Source organism: Sorex fumeus, unplaced genomic scaffold (assembly GCF_029834395.1).
Source record: "Sorex fumeus unplaced genomic scaffold, SorFum_2.1 ptg000007l, whole genome shotgun sequence".
Lineage (NCBI taxonomy): Eukaryota > Metazoa > Chordata > Mammalia > Eulipotyphla > Soricidae > Sorex > Sorex fumeus.
This window is the reverse complement of record NW_026606064.1, coordinates 25,080,110-25,100,896: the sequence shown is the minus strand read 5'-3', so window position 1 is coordinate 25,100,896 and position 20,787 is coordinate 25,080,110. Positions and strand designations below refer to the sequence as shown.

General features: G+C 39.4%; 1 protein-coding gene across 5 annotated transcripts in view; it reads right to left on the bottom strand.

Moving 5' to 3' along the window:
* Positions 1-20,787, bottom strand: part of MPPED2 (metallophosphoesterase domain containing 2) — a 206,634-nt gene that overhangs the window by 137,602 nt on the left and 48,245 nt on the right. For 4 of the 5 annotated variants that reach the window (XM_056136687.1, XM_056136696.1, XM_056136703.1 and 1 more), the window contains exon 3: positions 13,271-13,452. The exons of the other annotated variant lie outside the window; for it this stretch is intronic. In XM_056136687.1, the coding sequence (XP_055992662.1) occupies positions 13,271-13,452 (182 nt within the window). The remainder of the gene's footprint in view (positions 1-13,270; positions 13,453-20,787) is intronic. 5 annotated transcript variants of the gene reach the window in all.

Sequence of the window (20,787 nt, the reverse complement as noted above, 5' to 3'; positions counted from 1 at the left end):
ATTTTTGGCATATTGAATACGTCACAGGGAGCTTGTGAGGCTCTGCAGTGCGGGCGAGATACTCTTGGTAGCTTGCCGGGCTCTCAAAGAGGTGTGGAGGAATCGAACCCGGGTCAGCTGTGTACAAGGTACCCTGACTGCTGTGCCATCACTCCAACCCAATAAAAACAATAGGAAAAAATATTCACCTACTCAGCACAGATGCGTTGAACACTTACTATGTATGAGGCACTGTGCCTGTGAGCACTTCGTTGAGAAGAAGCAAGAGAAACCTGACCCAGTGTCATGGAGCTTGCTGTCATTCATCATTCATTCACTTTCATAGCCCTGTTCTGAGCAATTCCCTTTGGGCCAGGCTCTGCAGTATCTATAGAAAATAGAGCAGCAACCAAGACAAATCCAGACCTTCGTGGAATTTGTCTTCGGTGGATAAACACTAACAATTACTAAGAAAACACAAGAGGTCAGAAAAAGATGTCAATGAGGTGGCGTCTGATCAAAGATCCCAGATCTGTGATTAAATGTTCACGTACAAAGGTTTCAAGTTGAAAAAACTCTGGAGCAGAATGATTAGAAAAAAAAAGAAGCAAGACAGAGCATGCTCAGCAGTAAGCCCTCAGGGCTAAGGAGAGTGGAAAGAGATCAGCTGGGAGTGAAAATATACAGGATGAACTAGCTCACAGATATAGACTTGGATGCCTAGCATGTCACACAGAATTTATTCTCTTGATTAATTATTCCTAAAAATGCTTTCCAGAAAGGTAGTCCCATAGGATGTCCCACAGATAAAGGGGTCCCACGTCTTTATTTCTTGAACTGTTAAAAACCGACTTCAGGGCTGTTGTTATTATTATTATTTTTACTTCAGTGTTGTTAAGAGTAAATAAAAGGACAGGTGATCAGTAGTACTCAGTAAGGGTTACCTATTCTGATGAACTGATTCAGGAAATATGATGGCAGTCTCTACCTTGGTAGTTTCTTTAGGGACAAGAGTTCAGAAATATGCTCAGGAAGCAAAATTGATAAAATGCAGTCTAGTTCATTAGAAGTTTGAAGTCTGTGTTAACTGCCATGTAGATAAGAGCAGTATTTGGAAAAAAAAGTAATTCATTCTGACACAGGCTGGTTTTGAGGTAACTGTGTACATTCTAAGACCATGTGTGGTGAAATATTGAGACTCTGGTTGCAACTATCTAAAGTGACACATTAAGATAAAGTCAGTGGTTCATTCCACAAATAAAAACTCAAAGAATGAAAATATTCTCTCATGTTTTGATATGAAAAATATAAACACAGGCAGAGAAGGAATAAGATCATATTCAAGCAGAAAGCAAAATGCTAATCATGGACCCACCACTAACAAATGTGCAAAACTGGGTAAAACTGCTTCAACTCTCTTCTGTGTTCTGCATCCCATTTACAAAACTGGGTGAGTACCACTGACAAGCAAAGCAAGATGTTAACTGTAGGGATCAGTGTCTCTCTAACATGACCCCCTCTACAATATATTCCCTCCTGAGTTCTCAGTCTTCTCACCAACACACACCTACATAGCAGGGCACAGCCTGCAGAACATCTGTAAATATAATCTGATGAAGATTAAATTCCTTTGTGTTCTGCTCCAGGATTTAGAATTACAGAGTTAAAGGACTCTTTTCCATCATGCCTTAAATGGTTTAAAAATGCTGGAGATTAAATGCTTCTAAGTATCTTTTCTTATAGTTTGTTTATTTTTAATAGTGATACATTTTTCACTGGGCTGGAGCAATAGCACAGCGGGTAGGGCATTTATTTGCCTTGCATGCAGCCAACCCGGGCGACCTGGGTTTGATTCCTACGCCCCTCTCAGAGAGTCTAGCAAGCTACCAAGAGTATATCATCCATACCACAAAGCCTGGCAAACTCCCCATGATGTATTCGATATGCCAAAAACAGTAACAAGTCTCACAATGTTACGGGCCCACTCGAGCAAATCAATGAACAATGGGAGGACAGTGACAGTGACATTTTTCATACAGTGAAAATTAAATCATTTTTTTAAAAAGACACGCTTTTCCAGAAAATGTTTACCTGGCTTATCCTACTGAATTGATGAGACAATAGGTCTATGTCTAGACCATGTCTATATCTCTTTAAAAGATAATTCAAGAAAGGAGAAGTGAGAGGTTTTAGAGTTAAAGGTTGTAACAGTGGGGACGATGACTTTTAGGTCTGATCTGAGCTTTCTTTCTGGCTCACATTCTGACCCTCATCTGTCTTTTCACTTCTGGATTGCCATTCATCCATCAGTAAGACAAGATAATAGGGTCTTTCCAAATCAACTTCCCTGGACATTTTAAGCATTAATTACCAAATATAATCAAGTAGTTTAGTCCCTTGGTGGAAAATGTCACATAAATTAGAGGCGCTGTAATGAACATAATTTAAGAAAATGACTGGCCATCACAAAGAGGACTAGATCCACATGGACCACAAATGATTGAGGCATCAATATCTTCAGATTACTGGTCTACTGGCCCACTCTGGTGTGAGACTCTAAAGCCACTTCCCCTGAAGTTCTGTTGTCCCAGGAAGTAGGAATAACTTGCTACGGGGCAGAAAAAAGAAGCCACAGGTTTTGGATGAGAAGAGCTGCTGATTTTCACTGTTCACCCACTGTACTCTGAACTGCTTATCCATTACCCGATCTAAGCTCAACTTTCTCTGTAGTTTTATACATTATGCATTAGTAATTTTTCTTTCATTAATGAATAAAATGAAGAACACAGAATTGATAATTTTGAAAACAGGATTTAAACCTAAAATCCAGTCTCCATATGCTTAACTTTACACCCTGTTGTCTCTTCATATTAACCTATACAAGTGCACATATCCATTACACAACAGGCAATATGACAGCTTTTAAAAGTATTTATCTGAGAATCATAGACTATATTACTTGTCTTCATTTTGTCTCCATTTTTTTTCCTGTATCATTATTTCTAATTTTTCACACTGAGTATGTAAAGCTTTTATAACTAGAAAGAATCAATCTTCACTTTTTCAAAAGCCCTTATAGGAAGGAGACTTTTCTGCCGATAGGGATATACAAAATTCTGTGACAAACTGTCAAATACTACTGAGTGCACTATGGAGAAATGACAACCTTTACACAGGGATATTCGGTAATTCATACTCAAAACTTTTTTCAAGTACATATCATTTGGAGCAACAATGCTACTTCTGGGATGCTATTCTATGAATATGATTAGGGATATTTGCAAAGAGATAACAAGAAGAATGTTCATCACACCAGCACAGATAGTAATAAAAGAATGAAAAACCCTTAGGTGTCCAGTAATAGAGAGCTGGCTAAATAAATTAAATGGCATCTATACAAGAGATGAGCAATAGAGCAGCTTCTCATTTTAAAAAAGTATTATAGGATAATATGCATGGAATATTTAATATTTTTAAAACCACCATACAAAAGAAAAATAAACCTTAGAAAGTAAAGATTTGCTTCTGCTGAGGACACTGAAAATAGCACTGTAGCACTGTCTTCCCGTTGTTCATCAATTTGCTCGAGTGGGCACCAGTAACATCTCCATTGTGAGACTTGTTGTTACTGTTTTGAGCATAACGAATACACCACCAGGAGCTTGCCAGGTTCTGCTGTGCAGGCGGGATACTCTCGGTAGCTTGCTGGGCTCTCTGAGAGGGACAGAGGAATCAAACCTGGGTCATCTGTGTGCAAGGCAAACGCCCTACCCGCTATGCTATCACTCCATTCCACACCGAAAATAAAGACCAGAAAAATGGGGGATGAGATGGGGGTGGTGGGAGGGATACTGGGAACATTAGTGGTGGAGAATGGGCACTGGTGGAGGGATGGGTACTCGATCATTGTATGACTGAAACATAAGCATGAAAGTTTCTAAGTCTGTAACAGTACCTTATGGTGATTCATTAAAAATTAAAAAAAGGAAAGAAAGAGAGAAAGAAAGAGAAAGGAAGGAAGGAAGGAAGGAAGGAAGGATTGCAACAGGTAGTAGCACTGCACTGTGGCACTATAGCACTTTCCTCCCATTTTTCATCGATTTGCTTGAGCGGCACCAGTAATGTCTCCATTGTGAGACTTGTTGTTATTGTTTTTGGCACATTGAATATGCCATGGGAAGCTTGCCAGGCTCTGCCATGCGGGCAGAATACTCTCGGCAATGGGTAGTACATGAACATAATAAAAGACAAAAAGACAAAGAAAAGTTTCATATGTTATGCAACCAAATAGTAATATTCTGGAAATAGGGTTATAAAGGCCCATCCACTTGCACGTGTAAAATAAGTGAATTTTGTGATCTGTGTATATTTTATTCATATTGAAAATATTATTTGGAAGGGTAAGATATTTTAGCTATAGTTACTAACACTGAAAGATAAAATATATTGTCAAGATGGAAAACAAACTCCAGGCAGTACCACTGCAAGCTCCCTATCTTGGCAAAATGTGTGTATATACATATGTACCAGTTGAAAACATTCTATAAAGATTCATACTACAATGGTCACAGCGGTTAAATCTGGCTGTGGGTAATTTTTTTTTATTCTGTGTTATTCCTATTTTCTAAGTCATCAGGAATGAACATGTCTTACATGCATTCTTAAAATGAAATAAATAGCTCGGACTGTGAAAGACTTTCCTAAAGACCAGCTCCAAAACTTGGGGCCAAGAGCAAGATCGCTTTGCTGTTGGAACCATATCCCTAAATATGATTATTCTGAAAGGGTCAAAATTGATTTGTATGTCTACAATCTGGCATGTTTGTCACAGTCACACTGTTATAACCATGCCTAATACAATGCTCCTACAAATAAATTCTTTTTACAAATAAATTCTTTTCTCGAGATTCTCCTTGGAGCTTTTTCATTCTTCCCTCACAGCCAGGAGAATCTGAAGCTCGGAGCTATAGTGGATGATAACAGAGACTAAAGACAAGCCATAATTAAATGTTCGTGGCATTTGGTGCTATGTTAAAAAGGAATCGGACTGACTAGATTGTTCTGTATAAACTTTTGGCTGAACAACAAGGCCACCCAGGAATCCTGTCTTTCTAATTCTGACACAAAAGACAAAACAACAACAAACCCTGTGAAAGTATTTTTGTAGTGATGCAGGCATCACTAGCAAAAGATAACTGGGTATTATAAGTACTTTGAGAAGAGAAGATAAAGAAAGGCAAGAAAAAGGAAAGGAAGGACAAGACATTTGACTTTCAGCACTACCTGGTCTTAAAATTTTGATCAAAAATGAAGGCAGAAATAAAGGATGTTGGGAGGACCCATTCGGGTTGAACGATGCATGCCAAAATAGACTATAGACAATTTGAACATGACGGTTGCTCAATACCTCTATTGCAAACCACAACACCCAAAAGGAGAGAGAGGGTAAAAGGGAATGCCCTGCCACTGAGGTAGGGTGGGGTGGGGTGGGATGGGGTGGGGGTGGCGGGAGGGATGCTGGGTCCATTGGTGGTAGAAAATGGGCACTGGTGGAGGGGTGAGTACTTGACCATTGTATGACTGAAATGTAAGCACGAAAGTTTAGAAGTCTGTATCTGTACCTCAAGATGATACACTAATAAAAAAAAATTTTAAATGCAGGCAGAACACCAAGACTGTACCTCTCTTCGTTCTGACCTTCACTGGTTAAATGAGAATTTGCCCCCATTTACTAGGTTCCAGGTTCCAGACTCAGTACTCACAAATGGATGTATTAAGAATGCTGGCTCGGGGCTGGAGTGATAGCATAGCAGGTAGGGCATTTGCCTCACACGAGGCCAACCTGGGTTCAATTCCCAGCATCCCATACGGTCCCCTGAGCACTACCAGAAGTAATTCCTTAGAGGATGAGCCAGGAGTGACCCCTGTGCATCACCAAGTGTGACTAAAAAAGAAAAGGAAAAGCAGAGCTGCTCGTCGTTGTTTTCTAGTAGCACAAACATAGTTAACAAATACACACCCGCATGTGAAGGGCTGCACAGAAGTCTGACCAACAAATAAAATGGAGCAACAGATTCTGCAAAAGAACCAAAAAAGATGAATGGGGCTGGGACTCAGTTGTAGAGCAATTCCTCAAATATATGCGCAGCCCTGGGTTTGATACCTGGTTGTATCTCCTACTTCAAGCACTCAGTCAACTTCTTTTCCCCCTAGCCTTCCTCCTATCCCTCCTGCCCACCCCCCACCCCCCACACACATTGAAAGATGAAAAGATGAATTCTTCTGGGAGAGATGGCTGTTCCAAATCATGGAAACAGGGTTTTGGCTAAGGAAAATAAGTGTGAAAGGGAAATGGACACTAGGGAAGGAATGGGTGCTCAAACATTGTACAACTGAAAAATCAATCATGAACAACTTCTTAACTTTTCATGTCACAGTGATTCAATAAATTAAAAAAAATTAATAAGTACAAAAGAGCAAGTGTATTCGGGAAATTGGGAAAGTGCAAAACAGCCTGTGTATTGGGAAATAGTTACTGTAAGTGGAGTTTAGAAATATGTGCTGCAATAAAATGAGAAGATAAGCTACTGCCCATCTGTGCTGTGTCCCTAGCTCTAGATGCAAAATCCATGAAGGTTATCTGAAATATTTGGAAGATGAGACAACAGCAGGGATGTTCTTGAGTTAACAGTCAAGAATATCAGAGTGGTCAGAATATCAAAGTGGTCAGAAGAACTCTGGAGGCCACACATGGCTATGTATCTCATTAAATAATTGGCAAGCAGGACCATTATATCAGAGACCATGAATGATATCTCATCCTCTTAAGGCTATCTGCATATGCTCACAGTGACTTTGAATGCCCAGGAGCTGCTACATGGTGGGGGAGCGGGAAGGGGGTCACTGAAGATTCAAAATGGGACAGAAAAGGCATCTCTGCATTTTGCATTCACCGTCTGACCATCCATTTTACTCCCTCCATTTTATAAACTAGGTAACTACCTACCCAGTTTTGCAGAGTTGTCTGTGGAGGACCTAAGACCAGGCCTCAAGAACATTACAGTGTTATGAACATGATTATTCAAGATTTATGGCAAAGCTATAAAAATTTTAATGCTTACAAGACAGTAAATATTTTAACTAACAAGGAATTTAGAGTTGAAAGTTAATTTGTATGCCATGTCTGCAACTGGAATGCATTTTTGCCCAGATTAAAAGGGTAATGTTATGCTAGGACCATTGGTAGTGGAAAATGGGCACTGGTGGAGGGATGGGTACTCGATCATTGTATGACTGAAATGCAAGCACGAAGGTTTGGAAGTCTGTAACTGTACCTCATGGTGATTCACTAATAAAAAATTCAAAAAATAAACTTATTATTCCAAAATAATATAATTACAAAATAAATAAAAATTATGGGATTAAAAAAAAAAGCAGTAATGTTATACAAGCTGAGTGGCTAGAATCCCAGTGCAGCTCACCAACGCCTATTCCCCTGGCAACATATCTGAGCATTTATATCTTTGTGGGACTCTAGGATTTAACTATCTCATTACAAAGTATTTCTTAGGAAAAGCTTTATCTGCGACTCTTTGCACAGTCCCTAGCAATAGCTAGTCATATGTCTCTTGGCTACTTCCCTTGAAGACAGCCCACAGCTAGGAGAGAGGCAAGGTTGATTTCTAGACAGCCAGCCTGGGAGAAGGTGTTAAACAGTTTCTGCGGTTCCCTCTAAATGACAGAGACATTTGGTCTTGTTCCCTAAATCATGGCAGAAAGTTCAGAGAAAAAGACCACAGGGTCAGAAGGAGCAGGTAAGAGAAGATGTTCCTCAAGCAGGTATTCCAATGACCCAGTTGGGAACGGGAAATTAAGAAAATGCACTGGAGCATATTAGAACCCCACTGCAAATCCTGAGGCCTGGGGGTAGAGAAATAGTACAGTAGGTAAGGTGCTTACCTTGTGCACCACCAACCAGGGTTCAACCCTGTGCACTACATACGATCCCCTACGCCTATGAGGATTGATTCCTGAGTGCAGAGACAGGAGTAAGTCCTGAGCACAGAAGGTATAACAAAAAATATTTTAAAAAGTCTTTAATAAAGAAAGAAAAAAGAAAAAAAAACAAAGACACCTCATTGTGTGATCTTAGGTAAATTAACTTCAACTTTCTCTCACAGCTCAGTTTCCTCTGAAGTAAAAGAGAAGCTAATAATATCTACCTCCCAAGTTATTGTGAGGAGCGTGTGCAATGAGACTTGCAACTGGAGGGTGAGAGAAAAGAATTTTCTATACCAGGCTTTCCCAATGTGGGCAACTCAGTCCTCTAGCAGCACTGGAACAATCCGGGGGTGACAGTAATCTTGGAGCACTTTCTGCTTGTTCACTAAAGAATGCAGATTTCTGTGAGGATACTGAGCCATTTCTTTTTCTGAAAAGGGAGTCTCAGGCCCAATCGGTGTGAAAATCTCTGGTCTCAACACACTGCAGGCAACATGTTAGTTCGACCGTACCCACCTAAGTTTTATTCCAATGTGATCATTTCTTATCTAAGTGACCCTGGGAAACTCAATGTCTCCAGCCTCAATTTCCCCATGTATCTCTGTATTAGATGAAGAGGTAAAACCTCTAATCTTTTCACTGTAACATTCTCTCTTACTGATGTGGTTGTTTATAGGAAGGCTTATTTTCAGCCGCCAAACTTACTTTCTTGCAGTCCCATTTTCACACTAAGTTTAATTAATAGTGTTAGTCCCTTCTACTTTCTGTCTTTGTGATTCTATGCTGCTGGTTCAATGTCTCCCTCTACAATTGTCACTACAAGATGTTTCTTGGACAGGGATTATATTAAGAACAGTACAGCTTTTAAGAGAATGTATTCTTTTAATAATCATGAAACATTATTCTGATGATTATTATTGCTGTTATTTCATTTCTACAATGAATACTTTTGCTATTATTATTAATTATTTTTCATGAATGAGGCAACCAAAGCTCTGGAGTTTCAGGAATTTACTGGAGTTTGTGAATTCAAAGCTGGGTCTTCCCAAAAGCTAGTGATCATTAAATGTTACTTTCTAACCTCTGTACCTAATGACTCTGTATATATCCATGTGCTAAGCAAGCTGACATCATATGTTACTTACCAGGACACAGGTTAGACATACTGACAGACAAAAACGTAGCGACCCTATCTTTGAACCAACTGGGAACTCATGATGAATTCTCAGGCCCCTCTGCTGACGGGTCAGGGAGAGAGTCAGGATAAGCAAGGCTTAAATACATTTTTCTTATATATTACCTGGCCTAATGGTTAACTAATGCACATGAAGCAATCAGATATACAGTTTTAGTTCAAACCTAAACTGTGTGACTTCCCCACTGCTATAGACTTTCTGTGACATAGGTTGTCACAGAAAGGTAAAGGAAAGGGGCCAATATTGAAGGGTCAGACAATGACACACGTAACAGCCAAGCAAACGGAGATGGATTACTAATCCTTTCTAAATTCTGTCGTTAAGCTGCGCACTTTGGCAGTGACCCTCAGGGGCCACCAGGGCAATGTCCAGTGATACTTGTGTGCAGTAATCACATGGTGCTGGCCTTGCAGTTGGAAACCATGTGCTCTCCCACTTGAGTCACATCCCTACCCCTTTCTACATTTTCTTTTCTGCTAAGTGATCTTGGGTAACTGAACCCACGTGAATTTCATGTTATTCACCTATAAACATTAGCACCCTGCAATAGATATTATAAATGGAAGAATATCAGGCTGGTCGTAGAAATATAAAGTAGAAATGAACTTGGAGAATAGTGAGGTCAGTTCCCATCACTGGGAAGTCTAAACTAGAGTAGGAAGAAGATGGAAATCAATTAGAGGGTCACTGGATTCTTATGTGTCTATCAAATCTGTGAGAACCTGTGAGAGGCAGATATCCTATTATGGCCAAAAGCCCTAGACTGAGCTAACACCTGACCCTCACCTGCTAGGCCCCCTGACAGCTGTTGCTCAGATTCCTTTTTTTCAGGTTCGAGTCCTGATTGAGCCAAGTAGTCCAGTGTAATCTCTTCACTCTGAGCAACAGGAGGTTGCCCTGGTAACAAAGCAATTCTGGATCTTGCCTTTAGGGACAACAATGTCTCTACCCTGATCCCTGAGCTCACTTCAGCCTCCTATTATGTGCTCCCTGCTGAGATTTCATCCTCTTCTCTCAGAAGATCACAGGGGAAGTGGAAAGAGAAGAAACTTACCGTGCAACTGAACCAGAACATTTTATTTTCCTTATCATTTTATTTCCTTGGTTACGGCACATTTTCATTTATAGAGCACATTCCCTTATCAAACCTCCCAGTGTTTACTTCTAATCTACTAAATAATTCTTCTTACCTCCTCTTGTTTTTCCCTTTTAATAACTGTTGATGGTTCATTCACCATATTCCCCATTCAGTTATTAATAGCCCACAAAATCCTACTAACAGCAATCATTTTCTGATTAATCTGCAGGACAATCCAGAAAGACAGGGAATATTAATCCTCAATTCTTTAGAAGCAAACAAAGGGGAAAAGAGGTTGACTTGGTTGCCCCAGGTCAGTGGCACAACAAGATTAGGACCAGGATTGGTCCTTTCTTGTATTTCCTTAAACTCTTGGTACCGTATAGACTGCTTTCTTTCTTTATAAATCAACACTGCCAGTGTAAGTAAATCATTTCTATACAGATACAGTTGTCAAAAAATGGTGTAAAACTGTAAAAATTTCATAAGGACAATGGTGAAATTTGGTAGAGAGGAATATACAGTAACTTTGTATATAAAATTCATAAATGTTAACACTACTATAACTATTTCACCTAAACTAACAAAATTTTTTTACCTTTTTCGATAAAAATAAAACCATCAAAATTCAACTATAGATTTGCCTAAAAGTTCATAAATGAATGCTGCTAAAATGAAACAGTCATCCTTGTATGTACTTTGACAAAGGTAAAAATGAAGACTTGGATAATAACCCTGACTCTAAGAAACTCACAGAATTTCTCCATATCTGAGTCCTTTGCAAAAATGAAAGCATGGTGAATGTTTGCCTCTTTTACTATTTTTAATGAGTTGCCTAAATATCTACTAAAACAATAGGATATATGAGTGCTGCAGTGACCAAGGGAAAGAAGATCGTAATTAAACTGGCATTCACTATTAATAAAATACACAACTATAACCTCCGTCGAAAACAAAATGCCAAAATACAGCAAGAACCATAAAGTAATTCAAAACCATCAATTTAGTAATTTAATCCATACACAGTATTTTACCACAAGAAAGAAATAAGTCAATGAAAGCAAAAAGTCATATACAAATAAAATTGCAAATTCTTGTGCTAGTTGTCATAGAAAAAAACTGGTATCAATGTATATAAGAATTATTTTGTTGAGAGTTGTCATATTAAAAGCATAGAATAATACAATGTTGAATTGCTATTAAAAAAAGATTAAATGAAAATTATGCGAAATTGCCTAAAAGTTTACCAATGCTATTAAATGAAAATGCCCCAAAGCAGATTGGTATGCACTATGCTGTCAAATTAATACAATGTGGATAAAGATGCAAGGCCACAAAAAACTCAGAACAATTCCGTTACCAGGCATCTTCCTTATTCCCATATTTCTTTTCAATTTGGGTGAGGAGATCTGTTGTAGACCACACCTGGCAGTGCTCAGGAGTACCTCTGGTGGTGCTCTGGGGATGATAAACAGTGCCAGAGATTGAACCAGGGTCATCAGATTGCAAGCTAAGGGCCTTAACCTCTATACTATATCTCTTTAGCCCCTCTCTCTTATTTTTCAAATATATTAAGAGTTTTAATGAATGCCACATTTTCATATGGAATGTATTTGTCATTTAATCAATTTCTTTTAAATTATTATTATACCAATTTACATTTTCCTCAAACTCTGCTTTGGTATAATAAATGAATTTTAAAGTTTCTGCCTCAATCTCCCAAGTAATTGTTGTTGGCTGATCCCTTCATGACATTATTTTTGTGGAGTGATTTCTGCTCTTTACTATACAATTCTTCAGTGCCTTTAAAGTTCCCAACTCATGAAAATGAGGATATAGTATAGGAATTAGGGCTCTTGCAAAGCATACACCTGATCCAGGTTCTCTCCTCCCACATCACATGGTCTCCTGAGCATCACAGGAAATGGTCCTGAAGGCCTCCAAGCACCCCACTTGCTGTGGTCCTGGTGGTCTCTGGCACTGCAGGGTTGAGCAGCATTATATCCTTTGACCCTTACACTGAATAGCTGTCCTGGTTGGCTGAGTATCACCAGGAGTAGCTGTAGGGCAACCCAAACCCAGCCCCAGTCAAGTTTAGGAGACCCCAAAATGCAGGGGACAAAATTCCAAAAATATCAGAATGTCTTCATCTTTCCTAACAAAAAAGATTCTTTAAAAGATCTGGCATCCAATTCAATCAGCCTAATCAGTGGCTGAATGAATAGCAGTACTCCTACATTAAAAAAAAAGATCTGGCATCAAAAAAAATAATAAAAATATAATAAAATAAAATATCTGGCATCTTCTCTAGCTTTAAATTAACTCCATGATGATTGCCTTGTAATGCTAACATCTGGCAACTGCCTGACCCAAGAGTCAATCTTTTTCTATAATCCAGATTCTGCCTTGGATGCCTCTAAGTAACCATGAAGTTGCCTTTATGTCTTCTGCCATGTACAGGACAGTTTCATGGTCCAAGGATCGGTAGTACTTAGAGCAGGACAGCTTTATCTTTTCGGGGGTGGCAGAACCCTCCCTCTGGGTCACCAAGGAGAGCTATTCCCAAGTAGCATTGTGCGAGACCTTCACAAAAGGATGCCATCATGCTACTTATTAGAAATGTTCTCCTACTGGTAGGTCAGTTGCACATCTTTGCTCATTGTATCTGGGAAAGATTGCAGAACCAATGAATTAAAAATATGATTCTAAGTCTCATGTGTGCCAATGAATGGCCTCATTAAAGCAGAATGAGTTAGATGAGATCGGTTTCAAAGCTTTCCTTCCATCCCTGTGCCCCAGCGCAGCCGAGGCCAGGCACTGAAAGGATGCACAGTAAAATTAAATATCTAAAAATTCATCTTTAATTAACAGAATTGGATTAAAGCTAGACACCACCGCATATCATACGAGAAATGGCTGAGCTGGCTTCCAAGTGCTCTAATTCAATTAGGACGCAGTGAGTGACACTCGGACAGGAAAGGTTAATTGGGGGCACCAGAACGCAATCATTCCTTACCTAACCAGTCATTAAACTTCTTAACCTCTGAGGGCAGTCCCAGCTCGGTGAAATCGCCTGTGTGGAGAAGGATGTCCCCATAAGGCATCTGGATACCATCTGTTCTGGAGTGTGTGTCTGAGATGCAGACAAACCGCGTGTGGCCCGCTGGTTTTGGAGTGTCATATGGGATGGGGTCGACCCTAAAGTAGACATAACAGATCCCATAACAGTTAAACATATTAGAACTCCCATATTTGTCATCGCACAAACATATCGACTGTTATCCGTGAATTCACCCAAACTGAGGCAACGGCAGAAGTTGTAACAAGACACTTCAGGGTGGAGAGGAGATCCTATCCTCCAACCTCAATCCCACTAGGCAAATCCAAAAAGTCTTACTTACCTGGGAGGAAAATTAAAATAAAAAAAAGAAAAGCTTACAGGTACAGTCAGAAATAACCCAGGAAGCAGACAGAGTGATTAATGGTGAAGTTTAGGGATATTGAGCCTCAACTGGGGAAACAAAATTATGCTATTTTCTCTCTCATCATGCTCCAATTGATCCCACTACTCATTAGGAAATGGATAACTAATTTATTCCTTCTTAAACATGCATAACTTAAGCAACGAACTAATTTATGAAGAATAGTCTGCACATGCTTTGCCAATGGAGATGGAGAGAGAAATAGCACTTATATTTAATTTTCTTCTCACAACCATTCAACACCTGTATCTTCTATTTTTTGCTAAAAAAATCACAAGTCAATTTGTGGGGAAAGAAGGAAAGGCCAAACTTGCAGGAATTTAAAAACAAAACAAAACAAACCAAAAAGACTAGATGTTAAAAGAATTTTGCCAAGCTCCTTCTTTACTATAATAAATTATCTGCAATACCAGTTATTCCTTGGGTTACTAGAAATGCTCAAATGCCCAAGGCAAAGATGCTATCCAGTACAAACAGTAAGCCTTTTAATGGGTATGTATAGATCTACATATGCATTAATATATGTATAGTTTTAGAGACCTAAGCACTGTGAAATTACAGAAGGGCATAAGAATCAAAAGGCAAAATGATCCACCCGAAGTAAAGAAAATGAAACAGAACATTCTCATTTAATTGAGTGTAACAAAGTGTGCTAAATAAACTTGGTAAAGAAATGCAAATCTGACTCTTCAAGCATACAGTTTTAATTATTTAAAGGGTTTGTAGCAGAATGCTTTAACTATATTAACTCTACACTGACAGCCTCCTTTAATTTCTCTGTAGAAATATACACAGATTTCAGATTATGGGTGAGAATAAGCAGTTAGAAATGCAAAGAGAAGGTCACAAGAGAAGCAAATATTCAATGCAGAGATAAAGACTGTGAAACATTAAATAAAGGACAATATTTCATATCACAGTCCCACCCTTGTTAGTTAACATGCAGCCCTTCTGTTTTAGCCCACTAAACCAAAGATTCCCTAAACATACTGCCTCTACGGGCTTTGTTTCATCTTTTTCACATTATTTTTTAAAAACGAAACACTCTGTTTTAACAATGGCAATTATAGAGTTGGAAACAGATATCAATATGCAATTTAGATAGTCTCTCATACAATAGTTTCTCATTTCATTTTACCTTTATCAGCAAAAGAGAACAAGAAAAATGGGGAGGTGGAAGAAGAGAAGGAGGGAAAGAAATTCTCAAAGATGTTCAATGCATTGAGTCTTTCTGAAAACCCCAAAAGAAAGTTAGAGTTCTACCAAAAATTAAAGAAAATTTTTCTGTCAACACTAAAAATTAAAATTGCTGTTACAATGCAAAAACATCACCAATCCACTAATATCACAGCAGTAACCTAGAGACCTTCCTAATTATATTCAATGTTTTTACACAAACACACACACACACACACACATGTCTGGGGTCTTATTGTCCATAACTGAGACAATACTACATTCACTCTCCATTGTTCCAATCTGTTCAATATCTCCTGCCTTCTAAAAGTAGCTTCCCAAAGAAGAAATGACTATTTCCTGCTGCAATGATATGTAATACTCTATTTCTACTCCTAAAGATAAGAGCCTAACTGGAAATGGAATGTGCACATTTATACTTAACCAATATTTATTTAGGTAAAGGTAAAGGCCCTCCCGTTGATCGTCGATTTGCTCGAGTGGGCCCAGTAACGTCTCCATTGGAGACTTTGTTGTTACTGTGTTTGGCATATCGAATACTCTCGGTAGTTTGCCGGGCTCTCCGAGAGGGGCAGAGGAATCGAACTTGGGTCGGCCATGTTGGCCGCTTGTAAGGCGAACGCCCTACCCGCTGTGCTATGACTCCATAATTCCATAATATTTGTTTAAAAAATTTTAAACCAGAAGCATCAACAATATTCTATGTATATATGATATATACATTATATACATACTTACATCCTACACACACACACACACACACACACACACACACACACATTCATGCATAACATCCTAATGGTAATGTGAACACAACCCTATTTCTTTCTTTTCGTAACTCAGATAAGTTACAGGCACATACATCAAAATCCTCCATAAGTGTATGCAAATTCAGCAGCAAAGATGTCATAATCACCATCATTTTAAATTTATTACCCATAAAGTCTCTGATTCTATGAATGTACTCAATTTGGAAAAGCAAAATCATCAAACAATACATAATTTGCTTCTCATTACACCATATCTTTCTTAAACTATTGGAATACCAAATTCTTCCTCTATTACACGGCCTTCCCCACCCACCTGACTGCTCCAGACAAATAATTTTAGACAGCAAAATTTACAACAGAATCAGGGCCAAATAATGGAGAAACAGAGAAAACGATGAAAACGGAGAAAGTGCATCTTTTCAATACAGGGAAACAACAGGCTGGGCACATGCTTTGTGTGATGGAGGCCCAAGTTCAAACCCTGGCACGGCACTTCCCAGTCCACATAATTGCTGCCAGAAGTAGACCAGGACACTGCTGGATCTGGCTGGATGTGGCCCCAAACAAAAACAAACAAAAAGAAAACACATTTGCTTGGCTTTGAGCTGAAATAAAACAAATGGAGTACACAGGATCACTGTGTAGCCAGAAGGCTCACCCAGTAATGCCACCAATGTCAGTCTTACAAGGGTTACAAGTTGCAGGCATCTGGGAGACTGTGGAGGAATGATTCAAGGGGAGGTAGGTATCAAGAGGCAAGAGCAGAATTTATACATGTATCATTCATCTCCGAGCCAGTGATGCCCTTAGTTACCCAGAGGCAGGAAGTTCAGAAGCCAAGGCTGTGTCTAAAACTCACTTTGGGATTCCATGAAGAATATCCCCGGGGGCTGGGTGTCACAGCAAGAAGACATTTACCAGCCAAAGACATTTCTGGGTTAAAAATAAGATGTCTGTAAGAGTAGGCAACGTGCAATGGATATAATTAAAGCCGAGACAACCCCAGGGAAACTGGCATTTCCAAATGTGGGATTTGGTAAATGCTTTGAAAAAAAGACAAACTTTGGTCTTTTTGGTGTTTTGTTTTTGTTTTTGTTTCTGTTTTGTTTTGTTTTGTTTTCACCTGTAGACACATATCAAAGGGAGACCCTGACTATTGCCTGTAGATCTACCTGCTCTTCATGAATACGGCAAGATTCTCACGCTCCCTTTTCCCTCTTATTAACAACTTTACTGCTTACCATTTATACTGCTGACTTCTCAAATGACCTAACATTTCCCCCAAGGCATCATGTCAAATAGCCTAGCAAGTGAGTCTCTTACCAAAGCAATCTAACCCCCAGAGCCAGATTCAAATATCAGAGTGAGATTTGCACGTACATTTGAGTACACCCAGGGGAAAACAAGATGACATGGGAAGATGAGAAGAAAACACAGCATCGTAAAATCCCAGAGCTGGACAAAACCTTAGGGGGGAGTCTCGCTCAAGGCTTTATATGAAGCTTGAATCCCCTCTACTCCTTGCCAACCTCACTGACATAAATTTTCTTTCTAAGGTTTCCAGAAAGGGGGAAGTTTCTGAGTCTTCACACACACACACACACACACACACACACACACACACACACACACACACACCTGCTAAGCAGTGCAGCCTATTTGGTTTCTGAGTCTTCACACACACACACACACACACACACACACCTGCCAAGCAGTGCAGCCTATTTGGATTTAGCTCTCCTTATAGGAAGTTTCTGTCCCAGAGCCTGCACCTCAGAGAAAGCAGGGCAAGCTCCAAGAAGACTTGGCCAGAAGCCTGAAGCCTAGGCGGAGTTACTCAGTTCTGGTGGGTTATTTCATTCTTGAGAGCTTGAATTCTTTTTCTCCGCAGGAAGAGTTAGAACCAGACTGGCTCTGAATGCCAGGCCACACTGACTCACAAACCATGCAACACCAGACAAGGGGTTGCAATTCCTGGGCCTTGGTTTCCTCATCAGTAAAATGAATCTAAAAACAGGACCAATCTCCTAGAATGGCTGAGCAGACAACAGGGGATACTGTGCTTGAAGCATTTGGAACACTGCATGACAGACGCAGGACACAATCCATGCTTGGTGCTGTTTCTCATCTGGTTAGTAGCATCGCTGGAGCTGCAGTATACAGGAGTGTCTCTGACTTCCATCTCCCTCTCTATTAAAGGTGCATTGGAACATGGGGAGGATTACAACACAGCAACCCCACAAGGTCATCATGTGCACTGAAAACCACATACACAGCACCCAACACGATACTGGGCACGTAGCTCACCATTTATACAAATGTGTCATGCATTACTACCTCTCTCTTCCCAGTTCTGCACTCCAAAATAACAGGGAATTAAAAATTCACCCTCTGAGACTGGAGAGATAATACAGCACTTAGGGTGTTTGCCTCGCATGTTGCCAACATGGGGTTAATCTCCAGCAGCCCATATGGTCCCCGGAACCCACCAGGAGTGATCCCTGAGCAAAGCCAGGAGTAAGCGCTGGACACTGCCAGGTGCACCCCCAGAACAACAACAAAAAACTGACCCTCTGTTCTATTTTCCAGTTCTTGGAATATTTGAGGCTGAGATGTGATAATCCCTTGAAATCTTCTCTTCTCTTTCTGACTAGTCCCAATCTCGTTAACTTGTCCTTGTGAGACAGATTTCAAATGTCTCAGAATCTCATGTTCCCTTCCTGATACAACAGGATGACTGTCAAATCTCTGTTGTCTGGTGAGTTGGAATTCAGGGCCCCTAGGAATTCCTGGACCAGTGGGCTGTTTGCCAAGACAGTCCAGTCATGGAGATATAACAGTGCTGGACACACTGGCCGGAGGCCTGACCTAGAAAAGGCCTGAGCCTTACTGTTTTCTAATGAAGACCTCAAGATTAATAGCAAGCTTCAAGTCTCAGTCTGAAAGTTTAATGTTCAAATATTGATATATCTCATTGTACATTCAAATAAATAAATCATTCTCACTGCTTCAGTCTTGACAGTGGAGGATTTTTTTTAACCCATTGAAACATAAGATGATTAGTATTATTGTTTCCATTATGGAATCTTCTGGCCATAGCTGTTATTTCTTTTCAATAACATACAGGGTTGCAAGCCTCATTGATAGGTCTTCAAATAGCTGTTGTCACATGCTTTGTTATGACATGGATTTCTACTTTAGACCGCGTATGTAAAAAAATCCTTGTCTATACAATTAGCCTGTAATTCAATGTGAGAATAGACAATTACCCTATGAAGCATCTTAACAAGATTTCAATGTCATTTTAGCAAATTTTCCATGTATTTATCATGTCACTTAAAAATCCTGTTGCTGTATTCCTGAATTTCACTTACTTTATCTCTTAAATTATCCAATGCAACATTAAAGATTTGATTTTTAACCCCAAACATTCAGAGGGGCATGAAAACTAAACAATTTTTTGGAAGGTTCTATCACCCACCCTAGGATTTTCATAAATACAGGCCAAACTCAACATCAAAACAAAGAATCAATACCAGGTCCATGTGAGTTGAATCACAGACTTCTTAATTCTGGAATGGAATTTAATGATTATTAAATCTTCTGTTTCACTTTTTTTTAATAACCTATTTGTGGCTTTTGCCTTATTCAGTTATACTATGACTTAATTCTAAGTGTCTTACATCTTTGACACAATGTTTTTAGTTTTTGTGGGGGGGGGTGATGAATGGGGAGTATAAATTGGGAGAAAACACAGGTAGTGATGTTTAGGATTTATTCCAGGCTCTGAGCTCGGGATCACTCGTGGTAGGGCATGGGGGATTTTTGTGGGGCCAGGGATCAAACTAAGGTCAGTCACATGCAGGCAAGAATTATAACTTCTATACTTTCCAGCCCCTATTAGTTTTGCCTAAAAAGTATCATCTCTAAGGCCAAGAATTGGATATGCTGGTTTTATTTTTGCAACCACATATAAAACCAAATCACCATAACAAATTTGTATGGGCTGGGGAGATAGTTCAAAACACTGAAGACATGCCTCCAATACTCCAGGCCCCAAATTCAATCCCCAGCACCAAATGCCCCCACCTCATCCACAATGCAGGCTGAAATCCTGGTGCCCTCCTGCAATACTAATCCACGTATTAAATTATCTGTCCACACAGTCAAGTAACATCAGAGGCCCCTATGTTTCATGGGAGGCCACCCAACATGAATAAAATGAAATGAAATTTTGTGTAAGGTCTTCCAACTCTAAAAGAACTAGAACTTGGATTTCTTAAACCTCTTATTCGCTTCTCTGTCTACCCAAAATGTGCCTCCCTCTGGAGAATAAAAATAATAGCAATCATAGAATGCTAGAAAATCAATCCTATAACACTAGTAGCCATGAATCGCTTGACAGACTGCTCAAAATTATATTAGAAATCTCTACAAAAATATCTGTTTGCATGCTTTATATATTGATTCTGCATTTCTCATATATGCTATCAAGTTGAATAATCTCTTTAAAAACCTCAAGTAACTACATCTTACCATTCAGTGACTGTCGGTTTGATTTTTTTTTAAAGAATACTAGGAAAAATAAGGAGGATTCCTCATAGAACACATGCCATACACAGGTAAGGTCCTGCGGTTCAATTCCTGGCACAGCCAAAAAGAAAAATAAAGGTGTTCCTCATACTCAGAGGCATTGTCAGATCAGCAAACTGAATGTAAATGCTTCCAAATTCAGAAGGAACACTGTAGTTGACAGGTGAGCCTCATTTTAAAAGGACCCTGGCTGTAGAACCACAATTCTCTGCTCTTGCTACCTTTGTCATCAATTAGCTGTGTGACACTTCCTCTTTCCTGGCCTGAAGTATGAAAAGGAGACTGGGATCAAAGATCCTCAAACTTCTGTGATTAGCTTCCTTGCCTCTATGCCTGTTATAACTAGTGAAAGATTTAAGAAAAAACTCATCTCTTAAGGATCTTAAAATACATTTCCCCTCTTGCAATTTTAAATTTCTGCTTACCAGACAATGCAACCATCAACAGAGCTCAGATCCCTCCAAATACAATTAGAATTAGCGAGTCCTTCC